Genomic DNA, 21,515 nt, shown 5'->3' with positions numbered 1-21,515 from the left:
GCCTAAAGTGACGAGTCTCTGCTGCAGCCACATTGATATCCTTTTCATGGCTTTGTGCTGGTCAGGGTGATTGCTGGCCGAATGAGCAACCCGAAGCCTCTCCTTTCCAGTGAAGTCAAATCCTACAGCAGAGACATTTAGCAAGGTATCCACATGACCTGGAGACATCCAGCAGTTGTGGACTGTAGTGGGAATTTTAGTCTTCAAAAAACGCATAAGTACTATATAAGACCATTTTCACTTTAATTCCAGGTGTAGGATATGGGTCTGCTTCAGACTGTCTGCAGCGCCTATCATCTCCCTCATTCTCTACCAGGGAAGTGATTTTGCCAGCTGCAGATTGTTTCTGAGATTGTGTGACTATGGAATTCTGGGGACTTTTTTCAGAAGATATATAAATGCTAGGGCTCAAGAGGGGTTGTTGGTTGGTTGCTGTTGGTCACAGTTTGCTAAGCAGTTATGCACAAAGAAGAAATTAGATATCCTGACAGCCTGACAGCAAAGATCAAACTTACCCCAAGAAACTTGACCTCCCTAATCAGGGGGAGGTAGTGTCCTTTTTGTTTGTTTTGTTTTGGGTTTTTTGGTGTTTTTTTTTTTGTTTGTTTGGTTTTTTTGTTTGTTTGGTTGGTTTTTTTTGTTTGTTTGTTTGTTTGTTTTTTGTTTTTTGAGACAGGATTTCTCTGTATAGCCCTGGCTGTCCTGGAACTCACTCTGTAGACAAGGCTGGCCTCGAACTCAGAGATCCGCCCGCTTCTGCCTCTGCCTCCCAAGTGCTGGGATTAAAGTCATGGGCCACCACTGCCCGGCTAGCAGGACATAGTCTAAAGATAACATCATCCCCTTTTACAAACTCTATTCTTTTTCCCTTCTCTCTCGTATTAGGGGGTTTAAAGGGTGGAAGACGAGGGATGAAGAAAAGTGGAAGAAAAAAGAACCCACAAAGTAGCCTACAGAGCAGCTACAGTGGGCTGCCTGTCAGGATGACAGACCAGCTGCAGTGGGCTGCCTGTCAGTCTCATGTCATGCAGTTACTAGAGTGTATAAGTATGAATTTAAACATGCCACAAGATGCCACAGCTGGCCTGAATATATGAGCCCTCAGGATTTTTTTTTTTTTAATTTGGAAGGCACATTATTACGATCAGTGTGGACTTCAGACTGGGAGAAATTGAAATTCTGGTGTAGCAGAGAATGTGGAGATGTTACAGGGGAAGGAACATTCTCATCACCTGCTGCACGGACCCCTCCTGGACTTCCTCAGCATTTTGGTCAAGTTCATCTGTGTGCCCTAAGAACTTGGAAGACTCTATGCTCTTCATGGGACACCGCAAATTTCAAAGATTTAAAGACAGGACCTACTAAAGCTTTTTACTACATTTCTGGCTCGAGTACAACGTTGTGTGGGATGGAAGTGCAGCATGTTAAGGTGGCTGGCACTGTGCACCAGCTTGCTTATGGGGAGGCCATAGCAAAGCTGCAAAGGGTGGTAGACCCCAGAAAGGGTGCCCCTCTGGGTGATTGGAACCTGTCATGTCAAAAGCTAGGGCCCCAGGCACATCCTGCCATTGTCTTTGCAGAAGCTCTTGCAGCAGCCCTAAGATCCAATTAGGGTCTTTACCTCACCTCCTGAGCCCATAAAAATTCAATGGAAAACATGAACTTGTTTGGATGGAACAGTGGCCTTTAAGTAAAGTGCAACCGCAGCGTGCCCAGGAATTAGAAGAACAGAAATATCTGAGACATACTGACCAGGCCTCAGTCCCCAAAACTTCTATTTTTGTTATCCAGAAAAAAAAAATCTAAAGGACAATGGAAAGTATTATATGTCTTAACAGCCATTAATCATTCTTTGTTTCAAGCTAGTAAGTACTTTTTGGTTTTCCGGGGAGTTTAAATAATCATCATCCTCCATGGAAGCCCATTTAGGAGTTAAGACAAATCACCAGAAAGAGCTTTTTTCCTCTTACTTCAAGCCCTACACTGGACCTGATTGATATAATATTCACTGATGCCAGTTCCCATGAAGGAATAGCTTATATAGTACTCAATACCTAAGAGTTTAAATTTTGAAGGCCATTCTAGGGAGAGTTTCTCTACAACATTTAGAGTTGAAAATTGCACTCAATGGGCTGGAAAGATGGCTCAGCAGATAAGAGTACTGACTGTTCTTCCAGAGGTCCTGAGTTCAATTCCCAGCAACCACATGGTGGCTCACAGCCATCTGTAATGAAATCTGATGCCCTCTACTGGTCTGTCTGAATACAGCTACAGTGTACTCATATACATAAAATAAATCTTTAAAAAAAAAAAAGGAAAGAAAATTGCACTCAAAGCCATAAAACACAAACTTTAGCCTGTTAACCTATTGACAGTATTTACTGTGTTCAACTGATTCCTAGATTACCTGCTACTTTGATAAAGTCTAAAATTATGTCTTCCTTCTATGTCCATTCTTTAACTTTGCAAGCTGTATTGTAACAGCAACAAGATTCTATCTTTATATTGAGTATTAGAGCCCACAATTCTCTTCTGAGGATGCTAAAGAACACACTTGCTGATGAAGCCCCGCAGCCCTTGGTGGCCTCCCCAGGGTGAGATGTGATGACTGCACTCACATGTGATGAACTGCTTCCAGCACTCCACACAGTCCTTAAGCGCCATTGTTTCCTGCTTTAACTTCTCCAAACAGAACGCATTTTTTGTTTGGATATAATGCCTGTGCCCCATTACTCCCTTTAGGACCTTTGCAGGGGTCAGTCCCCAGGGGCATTATGGCAGATGGATGTCATGCATATTGCCTTGTTCAGTCAGCATAAATGTTCATGTCGTGGTAGACACTTCCATCTCCCGTGCGTCTCTCATAGCATTGCTCACTAGAATGTTTTGTGAAATAAAATTTAAAAAAAAAAAAAAAAAAAAAAACAAACGACAAGGGAAATACTGCAGCTCATAAACATTGGGCACCTGTGTCAGGGCCCTCAAGATTACCTCTGGAGACCTGGAAGGACTAATAACAGGTAAATGCCAATCACAAGCGCCACTACTTACCATTGGGAGTGGTTTTCCAGAAAATGGACTACAGCCCATCTGTACCCTGACCCAGCTCACCAGACCCTGGACAGCCGAGAGCAGCACTAAAGCAGATGAAGTGGAGCAGCCACACCTCAGCAGCAGCAGCAGCAGCAGCAGCAGCAGCAGCAGCAGCAGCAGCAGCAGCACCACCTACCCCTATCCTGCTCCCCTCACGGGCTCACTTACTGCACTGACTCTAATGAATGCCAGGGCTGAAAATTACTTGGTATTGGAACCTAAGCCTCTCTTGTTATCACAGGTGGGGGACCAAGAACCTTTTCCTCGGCTGTTTGTTAATGGCTCCGACAATACCACTCCCATGCCCAGCTACTCTGCTTTCCTAACTCTTCTGATCTGTTTACCTATGTTATTGTCTCTTTAGTTGTAATTTATTGGTTGGCATATTCCACTCATTGGTCAGGAAGCTCTGCTCTCAGGAGAGCAGAATGATGTGGAGGTCAGAACTGGAGGAGGCCACCTAAGCTGCTCCTCCCTGCTTCCCTGGGTGGACAAGATGAAGAAATAGCCCAGAAGGCCTGTTGGTACTGTCACCACCCGCAGAGCGGTAATTAAGCACTCCTCCAAGCCCACCCGTCTGTCATTCCATGTCTTCCAAGCCAGCAGAGAAGGTGCTGCAGCTTGTGGGCATCCTGTATCAGTACTGGGCCAGACACTTGAGTTCCAAAGCATGGCCTTGCCTGGAGGGACATTGCCAGCCCTCTGCTGACAGAAGCTCCCCTCTTCCAGGGATGAGGGGGGCAGATGTGGTTCCTGAGCCTTCATTATGAGGGTAAAGGGTCAAGTTGTCTTAGTAGCATACAGACTTGGGGTTCCTGGGATGAAGCTGCTTTGAGATACAGTGGAAACAGGAGTGGGCGCTGGCCCTGCCCTGCAGCCCTTTATCCCCCTGATTGACCCAGAGGCACCCATGGGTCATGGTTGGTCATAACTCTTCATAAGATGGGAGCACTAATATTCCCACCCAGTAAGAGTGCATAAGATGGTGTGTCACAATGGGACCATCACTCCCTGCCTGGCCAAACACAAATATTATTGTGATGCAACTCACAGTGATAGGATGTGTGACACTTGTGGCTAAGAAAGTCTAGTCTAGCTAAGGACCAAGACCAATGTGCCTGAGGTGACTGAGAATCTGTGGCTATGGGCTCTCTGTTTGCAAGGGCACATGTGACCCCTAGCTGGAGTATCTGTCAGGACTCAGGTTGGAGGAGTAAGTTCCGGCAGCGGAGGGGTGCAGGAGATGCCAGTGCTAGCCGATGGACTCACCAGAGTGTGAGTGGCCAGGGGGCCGTCTGTGGAGAAGACTGGCTGAACCATTTCTCAAGCAAGGTACTGTGGGCCGGGCCAGGCAGGGCAGGGCCGGTCCCACTCTGCACCTCTCTTCTCATTCCTGCCTGTCCCCACCCCCCCTGCAGTGGTGCAGATCTTATTGCTGTGTTTCAGAAGCTGTTTATCCCTGCTTCATGTACAAGCATTTGTGATTTGTATAAAATCTATAGTTTGTGGTGAGGCTGCTCTGACCCACACATCTGCCTTCCAGTCCGTTACTGTGCCACCCATCCCATATTATCCCCAGGGAATAGTCTCCTACATGCCTGGGACACGAGGTTATTAGCCTAAAACCAAAGTGCTGGGTGGTCCAAAGGTTCAGGTGTAGGGGTGCCTAATGACTTCAGAACCTCCTGGTGTTGAGAGCAGTCTGTCTTCCACTACTGTATCCGGTAAGAGCCTTTGCCCGGTTGTACCTGCATTTGAGCTCGCTCTCTGCAGTGTGCCAGCCTATTGGTGTAACGAGCTCCCTGAGCGCTTTTTGTGTTCCTTTACCCATCTGCCCTTGCAGTACATAGGTGCTGGGAATTGAACTTGGTCTTCTGGAAAGAGCTCTTGACAGCTTATCTGTCTCTCTAGCGCCCCCTATTGATTGTAGACGTAATAGTTAGGAGACCGTGTTGATAGTGTACAGTTGTTCAGGATGTCTGCTTCGGAACAGAAATCTTTAGTTTTTGGTGGGGTAGCAGATGTGCATTTGTGTAGCTTTAACATGTGATGTGCTGTTGGAAGCGTAAGTCCTGCCTTAACTTGCAGAAGTGTGCTGACTCAGTGCTCTCCTGTCACTGTCGCTTTACTCCTGTTTTCATTGGGAGCCTGCCTTGGAAGACAGGGATATTGGTCCACGTGCCCTAGGCCTTTGGTGCTTTGTGCATTGCGTAGCTTTTGTGACCTGGGTCTACCCAGGCCTGGTGTACAGGAAGTGAGCCTGGTTGTGGCAGAGGACAAGGCTGACCATTGCCTGCTCAGAGGGAACAGGGAAGTGTGGGCCACAGATCCCGGCCACTGCCTGCAGGAAAGTTTCTGATCCTCTCATTTCCAGATTAGCCTTGTGAGTGCTGAGCCTCTCCGTCGTGTCAGGAAGTACTGTTGGTTTGGGTTCCTTGTGACACTGAGGCCCTGGGACCAAGGCTACTCTGGTGGGAGATGAGTATGGCAGCGGTCTTTGCTTGGTTCCGTTCGCACAAGGCCGCAGGCTCTCCCGGAGTCCTTGGCTACATTTGGGTAATTTACCTGTGGAACGTGTTATGTGTTACCTGCTTGTGGAAGCCACCCCTCTCCTCTCCCTACCAGAAGACCTGCCTCCCTCCCTCCCTCAGTCCTGCCCCTCACTTATCTGCCCCCTTCCCTGACCTACGAATTGGTTTCTGCCATAGGATCTGATACTCAGAAGCTCCAGTTTGGTGACTTATTCCTGTTGGTAATAAAATGGGGCTTGTCTGACAACTTGGGGTAACCACCAGTCTGGGGAGATGGGATAACCCCTAGGCTGAACATGACGGACCCCACTGCCTTGCATAGCAGCCACTGATGGCTAGCCGTGCTGGAGGGCCTAGCCAGTGGGCAGCCATGCTGAACGCCCACCTTCAGCATAGCTCTGTCTCACAGGTTGGGAACTACAAACGGACTGTGAGGCGGATTGACGATGGCCACCGCCTGTGTGGTGACCTCATGAACTGTCTGCACGAGCGGGCACGCATTGAGAAGGCGTATGCACAGCAGCTCACTGAGTGGGCCCGACGCTGGAGACAGCTTGTAGAGAAAGGTGAGTAAGCCCAGGCAGGGTACCAGCTACCCACTCACCAGGGACCACTCTTGTAGCGCCTGTGGCTGTGAGGTTTTTCGTGGTGGTGGTGGTGGTGGTGGTGGTGGTGGTGGTGGTGGTGGTGGAGAAGGAGGAGGTGGTGGTGGTGGTGGTGGTGGAAGGTGGTGGTGGTGGTGGTGGTGGAGGAGGAGGAGGAGGTGGTGGAGGAGGAGGTGGTGGTGGTGGTGGTGGTGGTGGAGGAGGTGGTGGTGGTGGTGGTGGTGGTGGTGGTGGAGGAGGAGGAGGAGGTGGTGGAGGAGGAGGTGGTGGTGGTGGTGGTGGTGGTGGTGGTGGTGGTGGTGTTTTGTTTTTGGTGGAGGAAGGTAGCACAGTGCCTGTCACCTAGTAAGCACAGACTGCTTAAGCTTCTGTCCCCTTTCTGATGACATCAAACTGCCAGTTGCAAAGATCCCCATTGTCCTTTTGTAGCGCTTCTTTGTCACCCACAGGGGAGTGACAGCTGCTAAGAGCCTGAGGATGCCTGTAGGATGACTATTTCCTCAGCAGAAAGGAAGTCTATTGTGCAAGAGGGAAGCAGGACAGAGAAACTGCACAGCCCACATGTCTGGATGTGTGGGGACACTATGTCAATTCATTCCCATCTAGTTCTAGTCCCCCAGGGCTTGGGAAGGATGCTCTTAGTCAGGACTGTCACTTTGGAGAAGGGGTCCGGATAGGAAGGGGAAGAACAAAGCCCACTGTGAAGCAGGTGAAAACCGCTGGGTAATAAACACTCCAGCAACCTGCAGTCTTGGTCCGAGTCATGACAGAGAGGAGTGAGGCTTGGGCCAGCAGAAAAGGACTCTGTGGTCTTCCCTAATCCCCTGGGACTACAAAATGTCCTCTGCCCTGTCTCCATTGACACGCTTCCTCTGGGCCCAGCGCTCATGGGAGTGAATAAAGGTAAGTTCATCGTGAAGGAGGTCACTCACAGTCATGGACTGTCATTGGAGCAAGAATTCTTCGTTCACTTTGAGAGTTCTCCCTTTTCTGGCCATCTTTAAACAAATTGAGATTGGTAAATGCAGGAAACATTGTTTTAAAGACTGGGAGGGAGCAGGGAAGCTGCCTTAGATGGCAAGCAGCCTGGGTACCAACTCCTTACTATGCAACAGTCAGGCACAAGATGGGGGTGACGACAACGACACTGGGGGACTGCTCAGTGCTTAACAACACTGGTTGCTCTTTCAGAGGATCTGGCTTTGTTACCAGCATGTGGCAGCTCAGCAGCACCGTAATCCAGGGAGCCAGTGTCCTCTTCTAGGCTTTATGGACACCAAAAGTACACACAGTGTGGGCATGCATATAAATGCGAGCATGCACTCTCACATATGCACATGCACGTGCGCACACACACACATACATGCTCATACTTGTTCACGTTTAAAATAAAAAAATCTCTTTAAAAAGTCAAGGCCGAGCAGTGGTGGTGCATGCCTTTAATCCCAGCACTTGGGAAGCAGAGGCAGGTGGATTTCTGAGTTTGAGGCCAGCCTGGTCTACAGAGTGAATTCCAGGACAGCCAGGGCTATACAGAGAAACCCTGTTGAAAAACCAAAAATAAAAAATAAAAAAATAAAAAATAAAAAGCCAAGCACAGCATTGCGAACCTGTAATCCCAGCTCTGTGAAACAGGCTAGAGGGTCCTGGGCAACTGCTGGCCAACCTGTGTAGCTGAATCCATGAACTCCAGGTTTCACGTGATCTGTATCGAAAAACAGAGAGGTGATTAAGATTAAATGAGCCTTGGCCTCCACAGAAGATGTGTATGCATGTCACATGTACACTTATTCACACGTGTGCATGCAAAATATGCATATCATCCTCTTACATGAACACATTACATACATCTATATGGACACTCACATGCATGCACACACACATAAGAGCTCAAAGGCTTTAGGAAAATAATTGTCTGCAGCCTGGGTTGCTTCCAGGTAGACAGCTGTGGGGGTCACAGGAAAGTCTGCTGCTAGCAGAGGCTAAGGTGACAGACACACTTTTCTCCTGGGTCAGGACCACAGTATGGGACCGTGGAGAAGGCCTGGATAGCTGTCATGTCTGAAGCAGAGAGGGTGAGTGATCTGCACCTGGAAGTGAAGGCCTCACTGATGAATGAAGACTTTGAGAAGATCAAGAACTGGCAGAAGGAAGCCTTTCACAAGCAGATGATGGGAGGCTTCAAGGAGACCAAGGAAGCAGAGGATGGCTTTCGGAAGGCTCAGAAGCCCTGGGCCAAGAAGCTCAAAGAGGTACTCCCTTCCTTAGCCTTCTTACTTAGCCTAGTTTGTCTCTCTGGGCGGCTACTCCACTGACAGGCCTCCCGTCCGCACTTGCAGGAACTTGCCTTAGCCACAGGAGAACAAAGCTGGTAGAGAGCAGGCCATCCCTGGGCCCGAGACACCCTGCTTCATATGCTTCCTTTACGTGTCATCCGTCCCAGCCCATTGTAGACTCGGACTGTAAATTCAAGATCTCATCCAGTAACAACTCTCTCTGCAGCCTGGGGAAATGCCTGTGCCAGAGATGGAGACCTTTGGACTAATATAAAGGATTAGTTCAAAAATCATCTTTTTCCTTGTGAGGATTTTCTCCCAAACTAGCATATAACACACACCACTGTTTCAAAAGCACCAGTCAAACTCATTAAGTCCCATGTGGCCTTGTCTGACTGGTGGAAGTCATTGGCCATTCTGGCCTCAGCATGTTCACTTCATCCTGAGTGGTGTGACCTCCGCCTCTCCCCGGAATGCCACCCGGCACCTTTCCCGAGAGCTGTGCTTCCCTCAGTCGCTCTGCATACCTCCATCTGCTTGATCTCCTTTGCACTATGTCTTGCTTTTCCATCGCTCCTTCACTGCCTGCCCTGAGCCTTCATAAATGAAACTGTCTTCCCTCCAGGCGTCCAGTGCTGCATACTTCTCTTTCTCCTAGAGGGAAAGCTGTGGCTTGGGATCAAATCAGGCGTCACCGTTGAGTATGCATATATTTCTGAGGGATGAAAGGCAGGAACGGCACGGGGGTAGTGGGGGAGAGTGTGTAAAGTAGTTGTTAGACTCAGGGAGCCAGGCACAGTTGCTGATCCTTGGAAGGGCTGAGCTGGGATTAGCACCTAAACCAGTGTTTCTCAGCCTGTGGGTTGTGACTCCCTGGGGGATTGATTAACCTTTTCACAGGGGTCACCTAAGACCATCAGAAAACATAGATATTTACTTTGCAATTCATAACAGTAGCAAAATTATAGTTAAGTAAAGTGAAAATTATTTTATGGCTCGGGGGGGGGGGGGGGGGATGTCACCACAACAGGAGGCACTGTATTAAAGGGTTGCAGCACTAGGAAGGTTGAGAACCCCTGATGTAAGTTCTTGACTTGGGAGACCAATTTAGACAATATATCATGATGCTCTGTCAAAAAAGTCCTTGGGAATTGTGACCTAATCCCTGCCAGCCACTTTAAGCCTTTTACTCACGTGAGAGACTACACCCCAGGATCAATGTTTGTTTGTTTGTTTGTTTGTTTGTTTGTTTGTTTCACAGGGCTTCTCTGTGTAACAGCCCTGGCTGTCCTGGATCTAAACCAGGCTGGTTTCAAACTCACAGAGATCTGCCTGCATGCACCCTTACACCTTTCAAGATTTTTTGTTTTCTGTTTGATTTGGTTTGGGTTTTCGGTTTTTTGGAGCATCCTTGCCTTGGCTGTCCTGACAGGCTTTTTCCTTAGTAATTTACACCTCTTTCACTCTCAGGGGTCTGTTCCCTCCCGTTCTCTGTGGAATTCTGTGTGCTGCTGGTGTTCTATCATGGCTTCATCTTCCTCCATAACATGCAGCCCCTTCCAGTTTACTCCAACATCCAGTCGTGCTGCCTATGCCCACCTAGTTCAAATCCACAAGTTAAGTCCTGGGCTGATCGCTGTCCTGGGTTCAGTGCCTAGAACCATGTGTGGATAGATGTTTACAGAGCGAGGCCCTGCCAGTTCCTCAGGGACGAGCACAGACATTTGTCTGCAGTTCCCAGCCTGTGTGCTGTCTGAAGGTCTGACCTTGAGGCACAGCTGCACTGAGATTGTCCGCTCCTGTAGGTGGAGGCGGCAAAGAAGGCACACCACACTGCGTGCAAAGAGGAGAAGCTGGCCGTCTCTCGCGAGGCCAACAGCAAAGCAGACCCATCGCTCAACCCCGAGCAGTTGAAGAAACTGCAGGACAAGATAGAAAAGTGCAAGCAGGATGTCCTAAAGGTAAACCGCAGACTTGCTTTGCCGTGGTGAATGTCAGCGTCACTTGTGCATAGCACACGGTCTGGGGGTCCTGGGAGCCCTTCTGCTTCTGCTAGGAGCCAGGCTACCTCAGTGGGTCAGTGAGATGATATGAGCATGGTTTTGTCAGAACACATTGTAATCGGATGTATCCTGCTAGTACAGGATGGTCCCAGCATCCCAAGAATTACATACTAATTAGCATCTTGTCATCAACAAGTTCCTGGGGGCTAGGCTTCTCCGCTCCCCTTTGCCGCTGCTCTATAAGTGATGGCCCAGGACCCGCCTCCCTGCCTGTGGTCTGGCCAGCCTGAGTCTGTAGGAGCAGATGGAGTGAGGTCACAGCAGGCTGGGTCCCAACATGGCTTAAGGCCAGCAGGTGCAAGTGCTGAGCTGATTGGCACATACCTGACACCCTTGGCAGATTGTGTGGCGGCATTCCTGCTTTATGAGTAAGGAGCCAAGGTCATTGAGGAGAAGTAACATGCTGCTGTGTAATTGAGAGCAGCGATCTGACGCCAGAGGCTGCACTGTGGTTTCTTCACTGCCATACCTAACAAGGGGAAATGCCATCCATAGGGTCGATGGCTCTAGTAGTTGGGGTCAGGAACTAGGGGAGCTTTGAAAACAGCCTCAGATGAGGGGTCTGGGCCTCCATGCCAGATATGAATGGGTACTTAAGTTCAAGAAACATAAGACCTTGAGAATACTAAAAGACATCGCTAGGACCATAGGAATCTGCTGCCTAGGAAGGTGCTTAGAAGAAAAAAGTGCATCCATGCTGTGTCTGTCTGTCTGTGTCTGTGTGTAAAGAAAGGAGAGGGAGGGGCCTTGTTTTTTAACCACACAGAACAGATACCACCAGTGTGGTGCTTGTGCAGAGCATGGGGTCTGACAGACCTGAAGTGTCTGTCTGTCACGGAGGCAGACGCTGTAGTAGTGGGATTGTTGGAACTTTCCCTTCCTGGGTGGTGGACCAGCAGTCTCAGAACCTGAGTGATCTGTGTATCCCTAGAATGCTGGCGAGGAGGACAAGCTAGCTCCAGCCCCTCACAGACTATCTTCCTGACTAGGCCAGAAATGTGTCTGCAATATGTATCAGAGAGGAGGTTCTCATCAGGGGCACAGCATCTGATAAGCCACTGGGGACTTTGTACATCTACACTGGGGTTTTCTGAATAGTGGTGACTGTGCTTGGTCCCTGGTTGATTCGGGGGGCAGGATATAGCCTCAGTAGAGTCAAGCTGGAAGTGGGGATCCAGTAAGAGTACCATCCGTGGTACTCCACAGGCTCCAGTTTCTCCGTGCTGGGGTCTGTGATCCAGGGCTCCCACCCAGGGCTTCCATGTCGGGACACAGGATAGTGCTAAAGTTGGCAGTTCCAGAAAGTCTGTGGAGCTCTGTTCTTTCATAAGTGACCTTTTCTTTTTTCATGGGGGACCCATCTGGTCATTCCTTATGTTCAGAAGAAGGAATCAGTTGCCAAAGAAAGGGCTTAAAAAACAAGAACAGCCTGACCAAGCCTGCTCAGTCAGTCAATAGGTTCTCTAGCGCAGAAGTGAGGATTAAAAAGAGACAATTAGACAAAACTGCAGCATGACCCCAGTCAAGACTGAGGCTTCAATGTCTGAGACTGAAGGGTAGGTTTAATAATTTCCAATCCACTTTTATACCAATTTGATTACATGCAGGAATTAAGATCAATAGTCGTACTATGAGGAACAAGCAAGACAGTAAACACAAAATAGTCAAGGCAATAAGCAAAGTTCTGTGACAGTTGTTTCCAAGGGTTTGTCAGAATGACCAAAATACCTGAGCCCACTTCCTTGTCCAGGCCCAGAATCTTGCCTGAAGCCTGCTTCTCCTGTTCCACCCTAACATTAAAATTCCTGCTGTAACCTACTCCCCTGTTATGCCCTAATGTCCGATTCCTGCTTGAAGCCCTTGTCCTTGGCCAATATCAGGTTCCGCCCAGGCAGCACGGCACCCCAATAAGGCTCTTTACACAGAGCCCAGAATATGAGTGGATACTGTTTCTAGTAGGCCAGAAAAGGCTCAAAGAAGTTTCCATAAAACATACAGAAAAGGGGACTCTAAGCCTGAGTCCCGGGTTAAATGGAGTACATTTGGTGCCCCAGTGTGAGAAGACAGAAATTGTTCTAGTGGCCAGGCTGCCTTCCCTGGAAGTGTGTATGTGTGCATGCATGTGGTCCTGTGCATAGAATTAAAAGGAGTTTCCGACAGACCCCTAGTTCTCTTTAGTTCTCAGGGCACTCGGGTAGTCGGTTCTTCTTACTGTGTGGAATACCTGAGAAATAGCTTGGGATAGAACAGTCTATCTTGGTTCAGTTTCGGAGACTTCAGGTAGGGCTACCTGGGCTCAAGTTAGAGCATCGTGACAGTGGGAGCATGTGGTAGAGAAGGCAGAAACAGGCCTCAAGGAGGGATTCACAGGGTAGCTCCTTCAGAGCCATGGTCTCTGAGACCTACGTCCTCAAACTGGGCCATTCCTTAATCCATCCAGGTGTGAATTTTGTAATGAAGTTAGAGCCCTTATAAGCTAATCAGTAGCCCACCTGAGTGCTAGGGTGACTGTCTCTCACCCCTTCTACCTGTGGTGGGTGGGGTGGAGAAGCCACATGGCATATGCAGTAAGCAAAAGTGAAATGGAAACAAACCTCTGTGGCATCTGAACACAGACCAAGGACAAGTATGAGAAGGCCCTGAAGGAGCTGGATCAGACCACACCCCAGTACATGGAGAACATGGAGCAGGTGTTCGAGCAGTGCCAGCAATTTGAAGAGAAGCGCCTGCGCTTCTTCCGGGAGGTTCTGCTGGAGGTTCAGAAGCACTTAGACCTGTCCAATGTGGCTAGGTAAGTTCCCCTGAGCAAAACCCAACAATATCAGTCACAGGAGGCCAGTGTCAATAGACCAAGGTCATGCACAGCTGCCTCTCACACCACATTCCAGGTCCCCAGATACATGCTTGCAGAGCCAGCATCCAGCACAGCCATGGAAGGCTTCAACAGAGCAGGCATGGTGGGCTTGATGCTGTCAGCTCCAAACAGGCCTGGCAGGTGTCAAGACAGGACCGGCCAGACCCAGCACTCTAGAAATCCATCTGGGCCGAGGCAGCCCTGCCCAGGCCTCACATCTTCTGCACCCTGAGCAGTCATTGGTAGACACCTTCATGAGGCCTTCTCATCCCTGCTGCCCGATTGGCCTTGACATCTTGGTGGCTGAAGGTCTTAGGGAGACTGAACAGTGAGACACTTCTATTTGACTTGTGATACAGTGTGCCTGCCTCACGAGGGACCCACGTGATGGAGGACAGAGAGAGAAATCCACTTCCCACATCCATCTGGGAGAACCCTTAAGAAATGAATGTCAGGTCAAAGCTTGCTGTCAGTAGAAAATGGCATGTCCCTTGTCTCTTTAAAACGATGGAAAGAAGTCATTGCAAGGTGTTCTGTTGTCATCTGTTTCAACACGGTGACAGCCTGGAGAGTAGACAGTATTGTCCCTGTCATGCTGAAGAAACTGAGCTGCTGCACAGCTGTCAGGGGGACAAGGACAGGGCTGGGGCTGTGTCCTGCTCTTCTGTGTGAGGCCCCTTCTACTGCCTTTGTACTTGGCCTGTGGCAAAGGCAAGATTCAGTACAGCTTGTCTCTATGATCTGAGCCACCTGTGGGGAGGGTGACACGTGTGTAGTCACCAATAGGGCTGTTGTAACAGAATCTGGGTGTCATCAAGGGAAGCTCATCACTCAGTTCTAGAAGACAGAAGTCATAAACCAAGGTGTGGCCATACTCCCCCTGAAGGCTCCGGGCAGGTCCTTCCTGCCAGAGTCCTCAGCTTCCTGGACATCTGACCACTTCTCTCCAGTCCTGGCCGTCTTTCCCTGAGTATCTGGAGCAGACTTCTCCTGCACTGTAAGGACAGTATCCCTGCTGCACTGGGCCACTATTGACCCTGTGTTAAGTTGTTCACCTCTAAAAGGCTGTTTTTAGCAACGCTTACATCCTCAGGCTGGGCCTTCAGCTGTTGTATTTGGAGAACACAGTTCCATCCTTAAACAGAATAGGTATTACATCCACACAACAGAGAAGGAAACTGAGGCTCAGGGGAAAAAAACAAAAAGGCACCTACAGAGATAAGTGAGATACCAGGTCCAGCCAAGACCCAAGTTCTTGGCCCCAGGAGGCTGGGCTGGGTCTTGTACTTTTGCCCTCCTCCCATCACACTGCCTTTCATGTGGGGAGGAAAACCTGCAGCTCCTGAGAGAAATGGAGGGGGCACTCTGACACTCTGCTCTAATGGCTTCTTTTCACCATGACCTGATTCTGTGGGACTGCACATCTCTACCCACACAGCACACAATGATCTAATGATGCAGGGCGACTGTCAGTGTGCTACCTGCCTGCCTGTTAGTGGGTAGAGGATGGTGTCTGCATCTGTACATGTGATGGCCAGGACATGGTGTTCTTCATCTATGGGAAACAGACTGGAACAGGGCCACAGAGACGATCATGCAGGCTCCAGGGCCTGCTGTGCTGTGGCTTTGAGGAATGGGGGCTGGCCCCGTCTTTTATAGAGCTTTCTGTCTGTCTTTGATTTAGCTACAAAACCATTTACCGAGAGCTGGAGCAGAGCATCAAAGCAGCTGATGCAGTAGAGGACTTGAGGTGGTTCCGGGCTAACCATGGGCCAGGCATGGCTATGAACTGGCCACAGTTTGAGGTAAGGAGACTGTGCCTTACTGCTCTGCTCACCTGTAATTGTGATCGAGACCTCTGCCCCTCTACTTGAGCTGTAAATGTTGTTGTCACTCCCTGCTTCATATATTTAATTGTCCTGATGGGTGTCTAGTGTCCCAGGCACTGTATCTAAATTCCTTTAGATACCATCACTTGCCATTGGCACTCCCTTCCTTAAACAACCAAACAACCAAACAAAAAACCTATTTATTCCACCATAAAGAAATAAAGTGGCCACCGGGTGGTGGTGGCGCACGCCTGTAATCCCAGCACTCTGGGAGGCAGAGGCAGGTGGATTTCTGAGTTTGAGGCCAGCCTGGTCTACAGAGTGAGTTCCAGGATAGCCAGGGCTACACAGAAAAACCCTGTCTTGAAAAAACCAAATCCAAAAAAAAAAAAAGAAAGAAAGAAAGAAAAGAAAAAAAAAAAAAAAGAAATGAAGTGGCCATTCAGTCTCCAGACCTTATGTTGGGCCCCATCAATGAGGTCAGTATCAATGAGCTGCTTTTATTGACCATTTTCTGGGTGCTTTTTCCTGTCTTGAGCTGTAAATCTTCAATTTTGTGGGCTGTGCAGTGTCTTTGGGCTATAAATTTCTGAGGGCTTTGCTATCTTGAGATTAGGCTTGATCACCAGGCTCACCTAGTCCTCTGACTGCTGTTTAGAAGGTAGAAGTACCACCAGCCTTGTTCCCTGAAGGAAGGCCTTCTGCCCTCCTCATTTACTGGGTGTGTTCTGAGCCCCCACCCTGTAACTACTGAGAGGAGTCCTCCAAGCCAGACAGATGCCTCCAGCATGGAAAGCTAGCCCTGTGGATTTCCAGCCTAACAGTGGCCGGAGCCTGGGCTGCGTCTGTCCTTACACTGGAGCAAGCAGGCATCCCTGCGTGGCTTAATGTGAAAGTATGAATAGCAACCCAGAGTTATTGCAGGGCATAGCCTGATCTATGCTGGGTTATCAGATAGACCTGGGCTCCCCACAGCTTCCACAGTTCCTGCACCCGCATCACTCCTCACCTCCACACGTCTGTTCTCTGGAAATTCATGATTTCTCCACCTGGCAGGAGCTGCGCTGAGCATCCCTACATATCCCCATCGGGAGGCTGCAGAACGGGGATGGGGTGGGTGGTGGGGGGTTGGGGGGCAGGAGACATGGGGTCCTGAGCCTATTCTAGTGGAAGGGGCCATCGAGGAAATGGACACAGCACACTGGGAAGAAGTCTCCTGAGAGCTGTCTTAGGCAGAGCTTGGCTTCAGCTCTAGCGTGGCCCCGGGCACCATGTGCATGTTACTTTGCTGCTTCCTTCAGAGTGCCTGCTTTACCAACAGGGGACCGGTGGAAAAGACTGGCAGGGCTCCAGGAAGACACAGTCTGGGCTCCTCTCTGGGCCCTGACTGGGAAGCAGGCCTCCTGGGTTCCCTGTGTTCACATTGATAGCTCTTTCCAGGTTGTGTCTGACTTTCTCTAATGAAATTGTTTTCATTTTTCATGCCACAAGGATGAAGTAAGTTCCTATTTTATGACTAGCCCATGGACCCTCAAGTGTGCTGCTGCATGGTCGGCCCACTCAGTCCCGTCTGTACTGCCCCAGCTCTGGGGCAGAGGTTGACATTAGCCTTTCCTTCCAAAGTTCCTGGTGCTGATCCCATCAGTCCCCAAGAGCTGCCCTGTTAGAGCCCATTTATATTAGAGGTCCTGTGGGGAGCTGGGGACTCCAGCAGAGTCTTAGCCCACTTATTTCCATCAGCACAGTCATTAGTAGACACGATGACTTGGGCTGAGGTCCATGGCCCAAGACTGTGTAGAGACCTCAGTTTTTCTTGGCCTCTCTATTTTCTCAAAATCAAAAGCTAGGCTTACTGTAAATCTAAGATGACTTGTAACCCTGTTATTTGTAAGAATGAACAAAGCTGTGCACCATGGTACATTAGATTTAAATTTAATTCGTGTGTGTGTGTGTGTGTGTGTGTGTGTGTGTGTGTGTGTGTGTGTGTGTATAAGGGAGGATGAAGGCAGAGGACAGGAGGGAGTGTAGAGTGAGAAGTCAGCGTTGTAGAGCTTGTACCGTCCTGCCATCTTTACTTGGGGTCTGGGGCTTGAACCCAGGTTGTGTCCCGTTCAAGGCGAGTACTTTTACCTGATCAGCCATCTTCTGATTATAATCATACTTGTTTGATAATTGGAGATGGGAGGTAGGGAGAACTCATTAAGGATAACACATGGTATTTTTCTGGAAAATTATGACCTAGAACCTTTCCAACTATATATTTCAACAGTTGGTGAAATCTTCTTGTTGGAAAACAGAAACCCTTTGGGGACATTGTTATAATAAATCTCCAACCCCAATAAGCCCTTGTAAAGAACACACAACTCAGTTATACTATTTATAAGCAGCATTCCTAGATTGGGCAGATCCACCACTACACTACTCTATCCCCAGCTAGGAGATTCCTTGCTACTTGTGGCTTCTCCAGGCCGCGTGGTTCTACTCTGTCTCCTTCCATCTCCTCGTCCTCCATCTTTCTCTGTCTCCTCCTCTGCCTCTCTCTTTCCTCTCTTCCCCTTCTCTAAAACCTCCAGTCCGACCTGCCCAATCACAGGATCTAGACTTTATTTGGCCAGTTAAAATGGGGAGAATGTTCACATGAAATCACCTGAGTAAGTGATCCACTCCTTAGGGCAGCCCCTCTTGAGGAAGTGAAATTAACATCAAAATGAAAATAGCACTAGGGCAATCCACAACCAGACATTAACCTATCTTCTCCAATAGTAGCCAGCACATCACGGTGATTAAAAGTGGTGCTACAAGCCAGGTAGTGGTGGGGCATGACTTTAATCCCAGCACTTAGGAAGCAGAGGTAGAGGCTATCAGATCTCTGAGATCAAGGCCAGCCTAGTCTATAGAGTGAGTTTCAGTACAGCCAGGAATACCACAATGATACCCTGTCTCAAAAAAAAAAAAAAAAAACACTGGTTTTGGCATGACATATCAGGGAGAGCCTTTTGGAGACCTGAGCATCCGGTGCCTGCCTGTCAGCCCCCTCTGCCCTGAGACAGCCACCTAGCCTCTGGTTTTATTTTCAGGCCTAGGTTCAGTTTCCTTTGTTGCAGACTTGCTCAGGTTCCTTCAGATAGCTGTTAACATGGTGACTTAGAGTTCAGAGCATAAATGGAAAGGGCCCTTAGTACTCAAGGACTAAGTCTTGTGCCTCTCAGCCAGGCTTCCTGCAGGACTGGCTCAAGACCACAAAAGCCCATGCTGGCACAGGGGGGATAGAGCCTAAGAGCCATGGTGGGCAAGCAATGGGATTAGAAGGCTCTCCAGGACTGTACTAAAAGACAGTAAGTGGGCTAGAGAGATGGCTCAGCGGTTAGAGCACTGACTGCTCTTCTAAAGGTCCTGAGTTCAATTCCCAGCAACCATATGGTGGCTCACAACCATCTGTAACAGATTCTAGTGTTTCTGAAGACTATAGTATACTCATATACATTAAATAAATTTGAAAAAAAACAGCCAAGTCAGGATATAAAGAAAAAATAATTGTCCTTTGATTAAAACAAGTTATTTGTAAAGCAAAAACTAACAAAAAGACATTAACATCATCAGCTATGATACAGTGTTTCTGGGAATGAGGGCTGAGGAGGTGGATGTGTAGTGTGTGTGTTGTTGAGAATAGAACCTATGACTTTATGTATGCTAGGCAGACACTCTACCACTAAACTATATCCCCAGCCCTCAGACCTAGTTCTGTTGTCACTAACATGTCCTATAAAGTCTGCTCTTTCACGTCAGGGCCCTGTGGTTATATGGATGCCAACAATCATAACCTTTAGGCCTAAGAGGCAGCTTAAGGTTGCTGGGAAACAGCAAAGCAGGGCCCACAAGGCTTAATGTTGCAATTGCATGGGGTGGGTAGGGGCTGGCTGAGCAGGTGTTTTAGACCACTGTGGTTCCCCAGAAATGACCCTCCCATTTCCTTCTGGTGGCTCCTTGCCCAGGAGTGGTCTGCAGATCTGAACCGAACTCTCAGCCGGAGAGAGAAAAAGAAGGCTGCTGACGGTGTCACCCTAACAGGAATCAACCAGACAGGTGACCAGTCTGGACAGAACAAGCCTGGCAGGTGAGATTCAGTCACAGCTTCAGTGAAACTGACCATCTTCTCAGAAATGAGGACATCTGCAGGCCCTGGGATCTCATCATCTTGGTCATTTAGATGATGCCCAGATGTCATGGGAACTCCTTGAGCCTATATCTCTCTTCTCTCCACTCATGCTGGAGCTCCTGAGAAATCCAGAGCAGGAGCCTTTTGCACATGGTACCTGTCCTGGTAAGGGCAGTGCTGGTGTTAGCTACTTGTGTTCATCCCCATGGAGCAGCCTTGGGTAGACACAGGACACAGAGACGTATCAGTAGGATCATCCCAGTGGGCCTTCTGTGTGCAGGTGCCAGGACAGTGGGGGATGGCCAATGTCCCTCACTTAGTGTTAGCTATTTCTAGAGAAGCTGGGAGGATAACTCAGCAGATCATTTGCCTGGCAAGTCAAGGCCCTGGGTTCAGGCCCAGCACTCTGAACAGAGCACCCCTTGTCTTCAAGACTCTGCCTTCACTTCTGAAAAAGCTTGTGGATAGAACAAGTACCAACTATGGTCATTAGAACATTCTAGAAAGTGTATGCTGTAGGAGTTGGCTAGCGGCCCCCATGCTTAGATAAGGGTCACCTTAGCTCAGGCTCTAGTGACATGCCTATGGCCCAGACGCTAAGCCCCTTCCAACCCTGGATCCCCAGTCACACAGAGCTGGTCCTGCTCAGCTACTGTGTTTACAGGCTCTGCAGAAAGCTGCGTTGAGTCCCCAACCTCAGAACCAAGAGGTCCTACTGGTGTGCCTAAGCCTAGAGATTGAAGGGAAGGACTGGGACTCCAAAGGTCCTGTGGTCTAGTGGCTAGCCAGAGAGAATGTACCAGTTCAATGCCCAGCACCAACACCCTCCAAAGTCAGCTAGAGCAGGGAGCTTAGGAGGGCAGAGGGTCTGCTAGGGTAAAGCACACTGCCTATACATGCCCAGCCAGTCAGGGTCAACCTGGCATCTGAGGGCTTCCCGTTCGCACTTGCTTGGGTCTGGGCTGCTTGGTTTAAGAATGCTGCTGACCAAAGCCCTGGCCACTGATGTAGGTGGCAGTTGTTGCTGAGAGAGCCCAGTGGTCCTCACCCTTCCTAATGCTGTGACCCATTAATAAAGTTCCTCATGCTGTGATGACCCCAACCATGAAATTATTTTCATTGCTTCTTCATAACTGTAATTTTGCTACTCTTATGAATTGTAATGAAAATATGTGTTCTAATAGTCTTAAGTGACCCCTGAGAAAGGATCATTTGACACACCTACAAAGGGATCGCGACCCACAGATTGAGTACTGCTGGCTTGGGTGACCCACAGATTGAGTACTGCTGGCTTGGGTGACTCTCTTCTTCTGTGGTGACTCCCTGACAGTGGTGGTGTACACCCTGCAGCCCCCTATGGCTCTCCCTAGTGCCCAGTGTCGCTCTAGTTAACACTGGGCTGGGAGGAAATTGGCAGAGTTACAAGAATGATTTGACTCCAGAGCACTAAAGGACCCTTCCATGCAGCAAGCATTCCTCCTGATTGTGGAAACCCCAGTACCAGGGAGCTGGCCAGTAACCTATTTAGTAGTTACAAGGGTCACCACGGAGCTTGGGAGTCCCCTGCTCCATAGATACAGTCTCCCTGTGGCTGCTGCTTCCTGTCCTTCTATCCCACTGTCCATCTGTCCCACTGTCCATCTATCCCACCGGCTAAGCCTCATGTGGAAATGAGGGCCTAGGGGACAGCAGAAACCCTGAAACAGGAAGTACTTGTGCACGTGTGGTAGACAGTTAACTTACAGTTGATCAAGGTGTATTGACTCTTCGACATATAGCCACGTGTCTGACTAAAATAATCTATCAACACCCTTCCCCTCATCAGATGAGGAGCTGCTGTAACTTTAGAGATACTGTCACTGTCTTCCTCACCAGGGCCCTTAGTGGGCCCCAAGCTGTGATCCCTGAAAGCTCTCTTTCTCCTCATAGCAACCTTAGTGTCCCGAGCAACCCCGCCCAGCCCACGCAGTTACAGTCCAGCTACAACCCCTTCGAGGACGAGGACGACACGGGCAGCAGCGTCAGTGAGAAGGAGGACATTAAGGCCAAAAAGTTGGTGAACACACACTTTCCTCTGGCTTCCACTTCGCTCTCTGTCTCCTCTCTCT

At 49.1% G+C, this 21,515-nt stretch overlaps 1 protein-coding gene across 3 annotated transcripts in view; it reads left to right on the top strand.

The window, feature by feature from the left end:
* Pacsin2 (protein kinase C and casein kinase substrate in neurons 2) overlaps positions 1–21,515 on the top strand; it is a 91,473-nt gene that overhangs the window by 66,525 nt on the left and 3,433 nt on the right. For 2 of the 3 annotated variants that reach the window (XM_052160153.1, XM_052160154.1), the window contains exons 3-9: positions 6,034–6,190; positions 8,246–8,481; positions 10,311–10,466; positions 13,184–13,359; positions 15,107–15,227; positions 19,244–19,365; positions 21,337–21,459. In XM_052160153.1, coding sequence (XP_052016113.1) covers positions 6,034–6,190; positions 8,246–8,481; positions 10,311–10,466; positions 13,184–13,359; positions 15,107–15,227; positions 19,244–19,365; positions 21,337–21,459 — 1,091 coding nt within the window. The remainder of the gene's footprint in view (positions 1–6,033; positions 6,191–8,245; positions 8,482–10,310; positions 10,467–13,183; positions 13,360–15,106; positions 15,228–19,243; positions 19,366–21,336; positions 21,460–21,515) is intronic. The other variant, XM_052160155.1, reaches the window with a different exon arrangement.

This window comes from Apodemus sylvaticus, chromosome 17, assembly GCF_947179515.1.
Source record: "Apodemus sylvaticus chromosome 17, mApoSyl1.1, whole genome shotgun sequence".
Classification (NCBI taxonomy): Eukaryota; Metazoa; Chordata; class Mammalia; order Rodentia; family Muridae; genus Apodemus; species Apodemus sylvaticus.
Note: the sequence above shows the minus strand (reverse complement) of the source record. Positions and strands in the feature narration are given on the sequence as shown.